The 15,712-nt window shown below is 39.4% G+C and overlaps 1 protein-coding gene across 1 annotated transcript in view; it reads right to left on the reverse strand.

Annotated features, from left to right (window-relative positions):
* Window positions 1–5,916: 5,916 nt before the first annotated feature.
* Window positions 5,917–15,712, reverse strand: part of LOC114653547 (CD83 antigen-like) — a 46,891-nt gene continuing 37,095 nt past the window's right edge. The window contains exons 3-5 of the mRNA XM_028803930.2: window positions 13,883–14,108; window positions 8,875–8,984; window positions 5,917–7,219 (exon numbers count right to left, since the gene is read on the reverse strand). Coding sequence (XP_028659763.1) covers window positions 7,172–7,219; window positions 8,875–8,984; window positions 13,883–14,108 — 384 coding nt within the window. The 3' untranslated portion in view covers window positions 5,917–7,171. The remainder of the gene's footprint in view (window positions 7,220–8,874; window positions 8,985–13,882; window positions 14,109–15,712) is intronic.

Here is a 15,712-nt window from a genome sequence, read left to right on the forward strand (position 1 = left end):
ATAGCTTAATAGGAAAGTTTGATTTTTAATGGACTTTTGAAATATGATGTGTCTCAGTTGCACTTAAAGTTCCAGCTGGGAGTGCTGTCTCTGTGAAGTATACATGTTTTCCTTGTATCAGAGTAAATTCCTCAAGAATTTCACCCCATAACCCAAAGACACAAAGTTAGAGGTACTGACTATACTAAATTAAATTGATTTAGAAATTACCGTATTTATGTATGCAGGCTCTGATCAGCGTTTGGGTGAAATAGCAAGGATTTGCCAAACAGCATCAACCAATATTGATATGAGGGTAAATCAAAAAATCAAGGCAATTTGAAAATTATGCATTAACTGCAAATGAGAGAAGCTGACACAATGCAACATGTTCCAGATGGCTTCTTGGTAGTTCCAAAGAATGTTGGCTCAGTACTTAAATGAAAACAGCATGATTGAAGGAAAATTTTATGAATAGGTAGAAAAGTTTCAACTGTGAAGAACAAGTGTAACTGATGAAGCTTGATCAAGTCTACCATCAACATGACATACACATGCCCACATCGACATGGTGAATGCTTTCAATAGAGAAGATCGAAGGATTACATTGTCCACTGTTGCTGCACTTTAGGATATCAGCTATGCATGATGACTGTGGTACCGTAAAGTCTGTGCAAGATAAGTACCCAAACAGCTTACTGATCTGCACAAGCCAACATCCTTTTGTGAACCTCTCAGCAGGTTCCACTCCCTCTGCCCTAAGAAATCTCACTAAGGTTTCTCACTATGATTTACAGAGCATTAATGTTAATTTCATCTTGGCTTCAACTAGACTAATGACAGAGCGCCACACTGTGCGTGTTCCAACTATCCATAAGCCATCGTGAACATGTTGAATTGTATCAGCTTCTATCCACTGCTATTACTACATAACTTTCAAATTGCCTTTACTTTTTGATTTACCCTTGTACTTTGCAGGAATCAGATATCCGTTGAATAACTACGTAGAGGTTTTTAATCTGTTTTTTTCTGAGCAGTAGCAGCATTGTCATTTGTTCAAAATGAAATGAAATACTTACTTGCGTGTCTAATCAATATACAACCTGTCACCACTCTTCAGCGCCATTATAAACAAGAATGTATTAAATACAGAAATACATTTTATCTTACTTGATGTGCTCCTTATTGCTGTTGCCATACCACTTGGTCAGTCATGCTCCCAGTATCTGAAACCTTGTGGAAAAAATGTAAAAAACCTCAGACATAGATAAAGCAAAGTATCACACTGTGCACGGTTTGAGCCTGACATTCTGTTATTCAATCCTTCTTTTTGAGACCCAGAGCAAGCAAGCAGCCTACTATGTTAAAATAACATTAATCAAGCGTGAAAACCTTCTCATTTTTGTCTGGTAGGGTAATGACATACTGTAGCATCGTTAACTGTAAATTGCTTATTTACCATAAATTATAAAGATGGTTTTTATATTGGTTAGTGTCTACAAATTGTTTCCATGGCAGTGTTCCCCATGATGGATGGATGTCACATTTAGAATTGCTTCTTGCCCTTTGTTTATACTTATGGTAAAGGCTCTGCTTAACTCTGAATTCTTCTTATTTTGGCTGCTCCCATTAGGGTTGCCACAGCGGATCATCTTCTTCCATATCTTTCTGTCCTCTGCATCTTGTTCTGTTACACCTATCACCTGCATGTCCTCTCTCACCACATTCATAAACCTTCTCTTAGGTCTTCCTCATTTCCTCTTGTCTGGCGGCTCTATCCTTAATATCCTTCTCCCCATAATATACTCAGCATCTCTCCTCTGCACATGTCCAAACCAACGCAATCTCGCCTCTCTGACTTTGTCTCCCAACCGTCCAACTTGAGCTGACCCTCTAATGTACTCATTTCTAATCCTATCCATCTTTATCACACCCAGTGCAAATCTTAGCATCTTTAACTCTGCTACCTCCAGCTCTGTCTCCTGCTTTCTGGTCAGTGCCACCGTCTCCAACCCATATAACATAGCTGGTCTCACTACTGTCCTGTAGACCTTCCCTTTCACTCTTGCTGATACCCGTCTGTCACAAATTACTCCTGACACTCTTCTCCACCCATTTCACCCTGCCAGCACTCTCTTCTTCACCTCTCTTCCACAATCCCCATTACTCTGTAATGTTGATCCCAAGTATTTAAACTCATCCATCTTCGCCAACTGTACTCCCTGCATCCTCACCATTCCACTGACCTCCCTCTCATTTACACACATGTATTCTGTCTTGTTCCTACTGACCTTCATTCCTCTCCTCTCTAGAGCATATCTTTACCTCTCCAGGCTCTCCTCAACCTGCTCCCTACTATTGCTACAGATCACAATGTCATCAGCAAACATCATAGTCCACGGGGACTCCTGTCTAATCTCGTCTGTCAACCTGTCCATCACCATTGCAAATAAGAAAGGGCTCAGAGCTGATCCCTGATGTAATCCCACCTCCATGTTGAATGCATCCGTCACTCCTACCACAGACCTCACCACTGTCATACTTCCCTCGTACATATCCTGTACAACTCTAACGTACTTCTCTGTCACTCCCGACTTCCTCATACAATACCACAGCTCCTCTCGAGGCACCCTGTCATATGCTTTCTCCAGGTCCACAAAGACGCAATGCAACTCCTTCTGGCCTTCTGTAAACTTCTCCATCAACATCCTCAGAGCAAACATTGCATCTGTGGCGCTCTTTCTTGGCATGAAACCATACTGCTGCTCACTAATCATCACCTCACTTCTTAATCCAGCTTCCACTACTCTTTCCCATAACTTCATGCTGTGGCTCATCAATTTTATTCCCCTCTAGTTACTGCAGTCCTTCACATCCCCCTTATTCTTAAATACTGGCACCAGTACACTTCTTCTCCACTCCTCAGGCATCCTCTCACTTTCCAAGATTCCATTAAACAATCTGGTTAAAAACTCCACTGCTATCTCTCCTAAACACCTCCATGCTTCCGTAGGTATGTCATCTAGACCAGGGGTCCCCAACCACCGGTCCGCGACCCACTACCGGGCCACAGCCGTCTGACAGCCGGGCCGCGAGAGAACTGCCGGCAACGGAGATTCACTCAGACTTTTCAGAACGCTTGGCGGGCGGGGCTTTGCAGCGGCGCAGAGAGAGGAGAGAGACCGAGGTGAGAGAGTATTACAACAAAGTATTGTTACGGTCCCGACAGTTTCCCCATATGACACGAGTCTATAGAAATCGCGTTACTACGAAGTACATTCAGCAGATGCTTTCATTACAACGAAGTGACCTTGAAATGCCTGAATGAATCATCCACAGAGCAGTTAGATCTGTGGTCGCAGCTCAGATGTGCACGTTTGCACAACGATCCCCAAACAGAAACATTGTAAAAAAACATCTTTCTTCGAACTTTCCTCGTATTGTTTTTTTTTTTTTGCTGTTTTTGTTTTCTGTGGTTTTCAGTGATACTTTTGCTTATTGCTTGTCAACATTTGAAAAACATCCATTGGAATTTAACTCATTGTCACCCTCCTATAGAAACGGCAGACACGAACCGTGTTAATGTTTGTGATGTGCAATCTGTTGGAATGGCAAATGCAAAGCATATGTCTTTGTTATATGCAAAAAAAGAAGAAAAATCTGAGGTTGCAAACGTATGCAAACTGCTTAATAACTTAATAATAATAGAAATATTATGTAAATTGTGTATAAAACTGCCCCCCCCACACCCCCCCCGACCGGTCCGTGGAAAAATTTGCATCTAATAAAGTGGTCCTTGCTGTCAAAAAGGTTGGGGACCACTGATCTAGACCAACGGCCTTTCCATTTTTTCATCCTCTTAATAGCTGTCCTTACTTCCTCCTTGCTAATCCATTGCACTTCCTGATTCACTATCTCCACATCATCCAACCTCTTCTCTCTCTTGTTCTCTTCATTCATTAGCCTCTCAAAGTACCACAGCTATGCTCTCTCTCTCCTCGCTTGCGAGTACGTTTCCATCTTTATCCTTTATCACCCTAACCTGCTGCACATCTTTCCCAGCTCAGTCCCTCTGTCTAGCCAATCGGTACAGGTCCTTTTCTCCCTCCTTAGTGTCCAGCCTCTCATACAACTCATCATACGCCTTTTCTTTAGCCTTCACCACCTCTCTCTTCACCTTGCGCCTTATCTCCTTGTACTCTTGTCTACTTTCTGCAACTCTCTGATTATCCCACTTCTTGTTTGCCATCCTCTTCCTCTGTATACTCTCCTGTATTTCCTTATTCCACCACCAGGTTTCCTTTTCCTCCTTCCTCTTTCCAGATGTCATGCCAAGCACCCTTATTGCTGTCACCCTTACTTCATCTGCTGTACTTTCCCAGCTGTCTAGTAACTCTTCACTGCCACCCAGTGACTGTCTCACCTCCTCCCTAAACTCAACCTTGCAGTCTTCCTTTTTCAACTTCCACCATTTGATCCTTGGCTCAGCCCTCACTCTCTTCCTCTTCTTGATCTCCAACATCATCCTACAGACCACCATCCTATGCTGCTTAACTACACTTTCCCCTACCACCACTTTTCAGTCTTCAATCTCCTTCAGATTGACTCTTCTACATAGGATGTAATCTACCTGTGTGCATCTTCCTCCACTCTTGTATGTAACCCTATGCTCCTCCCTCTTCTTAAAATACGTATTCACCACATCCATGTCCATCCTTTTGGCAAAGTCCACTATCCTCTGACCTTCTTCATTCCTCTCCTTGACACCATACCTACCCATCACCTCCTCATCTCCACTGTTCCCTTCATCAACATGCTCATTGAAATCCGCTCCAATCACCACTTTCTGTCCCTTGGGTACACTGTTCATCACTTCATCCAACTCACTCCAAAAATCTTCTTTTTCACCCATTGCACTTGTGGTGTATATGCACTAACAACATTCATCATCACACCTCCAATTTCCAGCTTTATAATCATTACTCTGCCTGACACTCTTTTCACCTCCAAAACACTCTTGAGGCCCTGTTCCTTCAGAATAACTCCTACCCCATTTTTCCTCCCATCCACACCATGATAGGACAATTTGAATCCACCTGGCCTTACTCCCCTTCCATTTAGTCTCTTCCACACACAATATATCAACCTTCCTTCTTACCATCATATTTGCTAGCTCTCTCCCCTTACCAGTCATACTGCCAACATTTAAAGTTCCTACCCTCAGTTCCACTCTCTTTACTTTCCTCCTCTCCTCCTGCCTCCGGACACATCTCCCCCCTCTTCTTCTCCTTCTCCTTCTTCGGCCAACAGTAGCTCAATTTCCGCCAGCACCCTGTTGGCTAACAGTATGGGTGGCAGTCGTTTTTAACCTGGGGCTCGACCGATCTGGTATCCATCCATTCATTTTCCAACCCGCTGAATCTGAACACAGGGTCACGGGGGTCTGCTGGAGCCAATCCCAGCCAACACAGGGCACAAGGCAGGGAACCAATCCCGGGCAGGGTACCAACCCACCGCAGGACACACACAAACACACCAAGCACACACTAGGGCCAATTTAGAATCACCAATCCACCTAACCTGCATGTCTTTGGACTGTGGGAGGAAACCGGAGCGCCTGGAGGAAACCCACGCAGACACGGGGAGAACATGCAAACTCCACGCAGGGTGGACCCGGGAAGCGAACCCGGGTCTCCTAACTGCGAGGCAGCAGCGTTACCACTGCGCCACCGTGCCGCCCCGATCTGGTATGGAAATTTGTATTGTTGTCCGCATATTGATTTGGCAAAATTTTACACCGGATGCCCTTCCTGATGTAACCCTCCCCATTTATCCGGGCTTGGGACCGGCACGAAGAAACACACTGGTTTGTGCATCCCCTGTGGTTGGGTTGCTTTGGTTAACTCTGACTGAACAAGTAAAATTATCAGAAAGGTATAGAAGATGAATGACAATTTATTAAACAGTGAGTACAGACAGTATTTACACATAAAGACATATACATTTATGCACAGAGTGGCTACTTTATTAGGTACATGTGCTCATTAATGCTAATAGCCTACTATCCAAACAGTCAACCATGAATAGGAAGGATGCATGATAAAAGTGTTTTTGACATGGTAAGACTGGCGTTGCCAGGAATGGTGTTTTCAACATTCCTGTGATTTTAAAGTGTTAAAATCTCTTAATATATGTAGTGAGTAGCAGTTTTGTAGACAAAAACATTTCTTATGTGAGAACTTAGAGGTGACTGGCCAGACTCAGGCCAGCTTAGAAGAGCAAAGTGAGGCTACAGTAAATACACACTTACCAAAACTGACTGATGTTTAGAAAAAAAAAATCTGCTGGTCTAATGATTTTATTTGTAATGCAAATTGTTAAAGGGAGGGTCAAATTTGGCATAGTCAGCATTTATTCAATTATCTAGCCCTGTGTCAATAATAAGTTACTGGTGCTGGATGTATGAAGATTTGGGGACACAATAGGTCAGAATTCCAAATGAATGTCATTTGAGTGCCACAGCATACCTAAGCATTGCTGTTGAACATGTCCACTGTGTAACTTTTTTCAAATTCATACTTCAAACAAGATAAATGCACCAAGTCACAAGGCAGACATCATCACATGGTCATTCCATCAAAATGAGAGTTCAGTTAATTTACTCTAATGGCCCAAAGGGTCCTAGAATGTCAGTCCAATTGAGAACCTTTTGTGTTAGGCTTAAGGTTTAAAACATGAATGTGTGGCTGCAAAATACACAGAAACCATGCAATGCTAAAAAGTTACAATGGATCAAAATTTATAAAGAATGTTTTTGGCTCTTTGTTGATTCCATGCTTTAAAGAATCATGGTGTTCATAGGACAAAAGTGTTTCCTGTTTGGTACTAGGTGTACCTTAAAGTTTCACTGAGTGCATTAAACACATACATTTTCAGGTTCATGAAATTCTGTTTTAAATAAATAATTACAGTTACACTGTATATGAACTAGTACAATAGTTTTAAGAATACAACTAGGTATGTGGGTACTCATTCTATGCACTGAGCCAGGTTGTGTTACAGCTTTGATTAATATACAGTATAAAAATTCTCATCATCATTTTAAAAAAATTAAAATAAGGTGGCACAAAAATCTCTAGCCAAACTGCGTAATTTTTAAAACCAAAACCAGGATGAGAAAGATGTAATTTCTTCATGGTTTTGTAAGCAGAAGTTCTTTATATGGTGAGTGGTATTTTTTCTAAAGGAGAAAAAATATGCATAAATTAAAAGATATCCAAAAGATTACAACAACATATAACAATTTACATACCGTGTCACTGACATGGATATATTTGAGAATTTAAATTGCAAATACATGCATAGGATTTTCATAAATATTTAAGCACATTACAAAAGCAGCAAAATGTAAGATACAGTATACAATATCGAGACACACATAGAACAGAGGAAAAATATCTTAAGTAACAATAAAGCAACACTACAATCTCCTTCTAATAAACACAATGCTGCAGAACTTTCTTGATTCAGACTTTTCTCAATAAATGTGGCACCAGTCAATTGATGTAATGCTAAATCTCAAAATCTTACATTGTGAGATTTTGAGTGGTGCAGTGGGTTGTACTGCTGTCTCATAGATGTACTGTTCTGTGTTAAAATCTCACACCTGGTTGCTGTTGATGTCCTTGCTTAGTCTGCACTAGGATTAAGGCAGAAATATGCACTCCATTTCAAGGTGCGCTCACCCAGACACTGAACCAACTTGAAATCACTAATTAACCTAACTAGCACATGTTTGTGAATGTGAGAGGAAACCCCATTCAGATATGTAGAAAGGAAACAAACTCTATAATGATGATGGGGGGCAAGATTTAAACGCCGCTGCACCCATGAGAGGGCAGCATTACTTACTTTGCCATCTGACAGTCTATTTTACTGTAAATTAATAAGAAAAAGATACTGTAGATGAGGAAATAAAAATACCCCGCTTAAGTAACAAATGCAGCATATAGCCTATGAATATTGCCACAGTGTAGTCAAAACAGAAATTTGCATTTACATAACAAATACACAATTAGGTTAACAGTTCATATTAACACTGTATATTCCTGTACATAGTTGAAAAGACAATAGAAAATTGAAATACATTCATTTTATTGTTTGGATTGAGTTAAATGCTAGCACTTGAGAGGATGGTGGGTTTAGCAACTGTAAAAGAAACTGTAAATGCTAATGTAATCATGGACTTCCCTTGTTTTACATTTTCTGTTGGATCTCCTTGTGTCTCCTTACATGGACCATGAACATGATTTGACTGCCTTCAATATTCCTGACCCCAACCAATGTGGCCCCAGCCTTATTTTTTACTAGCTGAAATACCCAGCATTGCCAGGGAAAAAAGAAAAGTTTTTTTTTTTTAAATTGTTTGAGAAAAAATATAATTAAAAAAAACAGAACTTTCAAAATAAAAATAAATTAACAAACATTGAAGACTCACTAATGTGCTTGTCTTGCAGTCTTGTATGTACTGTATTTTATCATCCAGTTGATGCTTGGAACCAGCCAACACTATTTAATTTCAAAAGCAACAGGGGCGCGGTGGTGCTCACCTCCAGTTTGTCCTCTGGTGGTCGTTCTGAGTGTCAACTGGATGATAACATGCATAAAGACCAAAAGCTCACTCCCCACCCTTCCCAGAAGAGGGTGGGTTAGGGTTGATTTCATCCTACAGTATTTTTAGCTGACCAGTGAGAAACAGCCATTTGGAAGTGATGCTGGAACATAGCAATCAGATATTTCATTAACTTGTTAGGATATATGAATTTGAATATTCAGTAAATGATGCAGTATATGAAATATATAGAATTTATGTTATTAATTAATACGTATACTTACATAGTTTGAGTGGATAATCAAAATAAAAGCAATCAAGGTAACAGATAACAATGCAGTCATGAGGTAAATGCATGTACTGAGAATTGATTCAATTTGGCCTTTGGAGCAACCTTAAAAAAAAAGACAAAAAGAAAAAAAAATGAAATACTGTATGTATGCACACACAGCTAAATAAACCGTCAGGAACATGAAAAACCTTTGTCAATTTCAATTAGCTACCTTAAGAGCTCTTGTGGAGGCCTCTGGGGTTCACTTTGTGGACTAACAGTAGATGACTTTCCAGTACTCTTCATAAAAAGACCAGTTGTCCTGCTAATCATGTTGCTATTTGCTTGCCGTCATAAGAATTAGGACTAATTAGAGAAGAGTTAACTAATGAACACTTATAATCCTGTATTCTGTAGTAAAGTGGATAAACTATTGTAACCACAGCCCCAAAAAAAGGAAGGTTTTCATATATTAAAACAGTCCAACCATTCTTTACCATGTCAAAATAAAAGAAATGACCAATCTCCCTTAGCTATGTTTGACTGCATATTACCAATAATTCTTTTATATTCTACCTTGAAATATAGACTGGCTGAACTACTCAAAAAGGGCAAAATCATACTGACAACCAAAGGAAATCACAAACTTCCTTTCTTAAAGGTGACTAAGATCTCCTGTTGAAAATATTGTCTCTGTCACTTTGCTGACAATTCTTTGCTCATGCTGAAAACATAATGATGACACTGTCATGCATTTATACTTGTGGACCATCTTCTGGGCTCAGAAGAGGTAAGCAGTGACACCCTGGGATGAGATGGGGTGCTGACACTAACAGTATCTTCTTCTTTCCCTGCAGAATTGAACAGCTGACCCAAGATGGCTCTGCCCCTTGCATTTCACATGATATAAGAAGGTGTCACAATCTGACCTGGCGTTCAGAGAGAACAGAGCTCTAAACCTATAGCTTATAGTTATGCTTCAATTAATCCATTTTCCTTTTGTGTTTCTGGACCATAACCATTGTCTTAACCATAATTGGAAATCTTTTGTTTCTTGTTTTCCCGGTACTCGTGTCCGAGATGTGACGAGATGTGCACCGACAAATCTACGAGAAGCACAAGAAGAGGGCAGTTGGATCCGTTGTGTTACACGCTGGCATGAACGATGTAAGGCACCAACAGTCAGAAATTCTCAAGGCTGACTTTGCAGCCGTAGAGGTGAGCATAAATGGAGGAAAACTAAACTATCAACTATGAAATATTAAAGGTTAAAATAAAAGAATACAATAACACAGTCGGTCTTGAGAGGCGCTGCTATTTCTCTAAGATTATAAATAACAATGCTAGTAATCCCAGAGTCTTATTCTCAACGATTGATCGTCTGCTAAACCCAGGTAACTCAAAGGAATGCCTCCAAAGTACTTCCAGTAAAACCTGTGAGGCTATTACTGTATTTTTCAATCAAAAAATTACTGATATTAGAAATAACATAGTATATCTCCCCAACACTGAGGATCCTCTTAAACCCCAGAACTCCATTACAAACAAATTAAATTCTTTCACCAGGATAGATTTACCTGATTTGCATAAAATAATTTCTCAACTGAAACCCACCACCTGCGTCCTTGACCCAATACCAACAAGTTTTTTCAAAGAAGTATTGGCCGTGCTAATTGATAATATTCTTGACATAGTAAATTCGTCATTAGATACGGGGGTCTTCCCAGACTGTCTTAAGATTGCTGTAGTTAAACCCCTGCTGAAGAAAAATAATCTTGACCTCTCTGCTCTTGAAAATTTTAGACCCATCTCTAACCTGCCTTTCTTAAGTAAAATTCTAGAGAAGGCAGTCATTATGCAGCTAAATGACCACCTCAATAAACATGCTTTTCTTGATAAGTTTCAGTTGGGTTTCAGAACAAGTCACAGCACAGAAACTGCACTCGTTAAAGTAGTAAATGACTTGCGGGTAAATGCAGACAGAGGCCATTTATCTGTTCTCATCCTTCTAGATCTGAGTGCCGCATTTGACACCATTGATCACAATATTCTTAGAAAATCGCCTTAGTCAATGGGTGGGCCTCTCTGGCAGTGTCTTAAATTGGTCTGAATCCTACTTGGTAGGGAGAAAATTCTTTGTTAGTTGTGGTAATTACAACTCAAAGACACATGATATCCTATATGGTGTTCCACAAGGCTCTATTCTGGGTCCGCTGCTTTTCTCAATCTACATGCTTCCGTTAGGTCAGATTATCTTGGGGCACAACGTGAGCTACCTTAGCTATGCTGATGACATACAGCTGTATTTATCAATAGCACCTGATGACCCCGATTCTCTTGATTCACTAACACAATGTCTTACTTGTATTTCTGAATGGATGAATAGTAATTTTCTAAAGCTAAATAAAGAGAAAACTGAAATTTTAGTGTTTGGCAATAATGGATACAATGAGTTTATTAGAAATAAACTCGATGCATTAGGATTAAAAGTCAAGATGGAGGTAAAAAACTTAGGGGTAACTGTTGACTGTAACCTGAATTTTAAATCGCATATTAATCTGATCACTAGGACAGCATTTTTTCACTTAAGATACATAGCAAAAGTTAGACCTCTTATATCATTGAAAGATGCTGAGAAATTAGTTCATGCTTTTGTTTTCAGTCGACTAGATTACTGTAACACACTCCTGTCAGGACTACCCAAAAAAGACATAAATCGTTTGCAACTAGTGCAGAATGCAGCTGCTAGAATCCTAACTAGGAAAAGAAAATCCAAGCACATTTCTCCAGTTTTGATGTCACTACCCTGGTTACCTATGTCATTCAGAATTGACTTTAAAATTCTGCTTATGGTTTATAAAGCCTTAAATAATCTCACTCCATCTTATATATCGGAATGTCTGACATCTTATATTCCAAATCGTAACCTTAGATCTTCAAATGAGTGTCTGCTTAGAATTGCAAGAGCAAAACTTAAAAGAAGTGGTGAGGTGGCCTTCTGCTGTTATGCACCTAAAATCTGGAATAGCCTGCCAATAGGAATTCGCCAAGCTAATACAGTGCAGCACTTTAAAAAACTGCTGAAAACACATTACTTTAACATAGCCTTCTCATAACTTCACTTTAATTTAATCCTGATACTCTATATATTCAATTCATTATAATAACTATTCATGATGGTTGTAAAATCTATACTAACCCCTACTTTCTGTTCTGTTTCTTTTCCCAGTTTTTTGTGGTGGCGACCTGTGCCACCACCATCTAATCCAAGCATCATGATGTTCCTTCATTGATGGATTAAAAGCCAGAAGTCTGCATGACTATCATCATCAAGTCCTTCCAGTGGGAACCCTAAATACAAAGAGGACTGCTTCATTTATGTTAGGTAGAATGCCCAGAGGGGGCTGGGCGGTCTCATGGTCTGGAACCCCTACAGATTTTATTTTTTTCTCTCTAGCCGTCTGGAGTTTTTTTTTTTTTTTTTTCTGTCCCCCCTGGCCATTGGACCTTACTCTTACTCTATGTTAATTAATGTTGTCTTATTTTTCTTACTTTGTCTTTTATTTTTCTTTTCTTCATCATGTAAAACACTTTGAGCTACATTATTTGTATTAAAATGTGCTATATAAATAAATGTTGTTATTCCTTGTCATGGATGTGTAGCGCACATATTACAACATGAATGAGTGTGCTGTTGATGACTATCCAACCCTAAAGTGGGAGTTGATAGCTTGCTATGGAATAACTTCGGACTGCCAGGCCCAGTGCAGTCACTCTCTGCTATGTCCCGACGTGACATCACGACACAAAAAGGACCAGTCCTAATTGTATTCAAGGTTTCTTGTGGGATTGCCCCACCTCTTTTTGCTCTGTTTACGCACAAGGGCAACTCAGCAGACTGCAGGTGGTGGTACTACCCTGATTGTCTTGTGCTATAATACTGGGCTAAGACTGTCCACAAATCAAAAATGACAAGGACTCATTGAATCCTGAACACAATGGCAGAGCCTAACCACAGACAGCTTTTTCCCATCCCAACGTTGTTCCTTAGAATACAAAAGAGCAGATAAGGCCATGGCTACCCATTGACATGAAGCTGACTTCTAGATGGATGATGTTGTCCCATCAGTCACAACCACCAGAGGAGGAAAGTTTGCCCATTGGTCCAATGCCTCACATTCTAGCAGCTCTACAACTTCGCCTTCACTCCCTGCCCTCTTCATTCCAATGACAGCAGTAGGACACCGACTTGCTAGTTTGCTAGAAATGCAGTTTCCACTGTTGGTGGACAGCCTGCTGCTGACTCCATGTTGCCAGGGCCACCATAAAGAGGAGCAGAACCAGCTCCTGAGCCCGTGTCCTAATTACTGAAAAATCTGTATAATCACTGCATGGTTTTATTGGCCATGAATACTTTTTCCCTATAGACAAACTATAAATTTAATCAAAGGTAATTTACAAAGCTTCAGTTATCTTCCATTAATATCTATTCCTGATACTGGCTAGATCTGATGGAGATGACGGTAGTGTCTTTCAAGCCAGCAAATTTCAAGGAATGTGTTCCCTAAAGGAGGACATAGAATGATTGAAAAGCAGGGGCTGATAGAAAAGCAGCAGTGGGCGCAAGGTAAGAACCAACACTGGATCGGTCAGCCTTACAAACACACAGAAAGAATGGTAGAATTTAAAACCAGTCTCTAAGAGCCAGTAGCTTTAAACACTAAACCACTATGCCACCCAAGTCATTTGGGCTAACTTGTAGTATAGCTTTATACATGTTTTGTTCAAATTAAAGACTAGCATTAAACAAGTACACCAATACCTCTCATTTCATACCAATATAATTCTTCATAAACAAGCAAAAGCATTTAATTTCTGTGAAATAATTTGTTTAAACATCCATCAGTTTTCACAAAGTCAAGTAATTTGCATATAATATGGAGAATAATAATTACTGCAGTATTATGAACATTAAAGCACAACAACATAATGTCCTTTAGATAGAAAATACAAACACATACCTAAAATCTTTACTTGTATTTCTCCTTTCCTGCTTTGCTGTCCAAGAGGTGCTGAAAGAAAACATTGGTATGTTCCTCCATCCTCCTCAGTAGAATTCTTCATTATAAGTGATAAAACATCATCCGAGGTAAATTCAAATGATCTCTTAAAGCCATTGTATACTTTAACCATACTGCTATTCATATTTATATAAACAATGCCATTTAGAAGATCTGGAGTGAGAACCTTTGAACAACAATGAAAATTACGTTATGCAGTGTGCATCATAAAGCTGTAGTTTAAAGTATGTATTGTTTTTCTTTTACAAATATTGAATGAACAAGATAAGTTTGAAACAAATATACTGGGGAACTTCACAATACATATGAGACAACAGAATAAATGAAAAAATGGCAGATATGTTTTGGTACCTTAAATATCCTTTCATTATTAGAATCTGTTCATTTCAATACAAAATCACAGAAAGGATCAGCACAACTTAATTACACCAATTTCTCTTATTTCAAACCTAAATCAGAGACAATTCTGGTTGAATCAGGAGCAGTTTGGAAATCGATAGACAGGGTATCAGTAAGAACAGGAAACACTCATGTGCACAACAGGCCAATTAATTAATGTATCTTGCACTGCTTTAGAAGTTATGAAGAAACCAGAGTATCCATCTGAATCCCACCCATGGGAAAAATATGAAAACTCCACGAAGTCAGATTTGAACCCAGAAATCTGGACATGAGTTAGATATGTTAACCTTTCTGCAAATGTATCAACCTCTTCTCAGTTTTAACTTCATGTTAAAGACTATATTGGATAATTAGGGGAGAGACATTGACTAACACAGAATACATACCAGGGACACCAAAGTCATAATAAAGGCTGACCCGTTAATCAAATAACAGCACAATGAAGGACATAAATGTAAGGAATAACTAGTTACAAAATAAACAAACAGAAAACAAAATCATAGAGGCTCTACTAGGCCTAACACAAGACTTTGCTACTAACCCACATGTAAGCATCTCCAATATCATTCTTCTCTCTCTGTTTTTTTCCAATTATCATCTGTTCTCTTTTTCCTGCCAGTCACACTCTTGCCTTCACTCAAGGTCTGATTTCAAGTTCATTGTATACTGGTGTTGAGGGACATTAAAGCACGTTACTGGGTTACTTTCAAAGCAATCCTCAAGGGCATTTTGCAGTGTCATGAATGTTTCTTGTGACTTCAGGTGCCATTTTATCAGAGTTCTGTCTGGGGGGGAATCCTTTATCCAGATCAGATTTAAAGGATTATGTCATTACCCTCCACCAAGAAGCACATCTCACATTGTAAGAAGCAGTAAACCATATACAATGTGATAGACCTCTCAGTTGAATACTCTGTATTCACTTGTACTCTGTTCACTGTTACCTTGTTCCTGTCTAGGGATTTTTTCTAAACCTATCTGATTTATTGCTTCTGATGGTACTTCTTTGAGTCTTCTGGAAGAAGGACGTACGTTATTCCATTCATATTCTTCCTTAACATCAGAAATTGTTCGGTTACATTGTTAACACTTTAGAAAACCTGTGAACGACATCAAACTCAAATTGTAAAGCACCGCAGTGGAGGCAGGTTTGCATTTCAGATACTTTCTTAATTAGTGCTGCTAATGGAACACATTGTTTTCACTTTCATTGAATTTGACTTGCCTTTTAAGATTTAGAACATTAATGACGTGCAAAGTGAGACCACAGCTGAACAGATACTTCAATCCAATTTGCACTTATGAGCCAATCATACAATATCTGTTTCAACAAAATATTTAAAAAGAAAAATGTGAAGCTGTGAGAAA

The sequence above is a fragment of the Erpetoichthys calabaricus genome, chromosome 6 (genome assembly GCF_900747795.2).
Source record: "Erpetoichthys calabaricus chromosome 6, fErpCal1.3, whole genome shotgun sequence".
Lineage (NCBI taxonomy): Eukaryota > Metazoa > Chordata > Cladistia > Polypteriformes > Polypteridae > Erpetoichthys > Erpetoichthys calabaricus.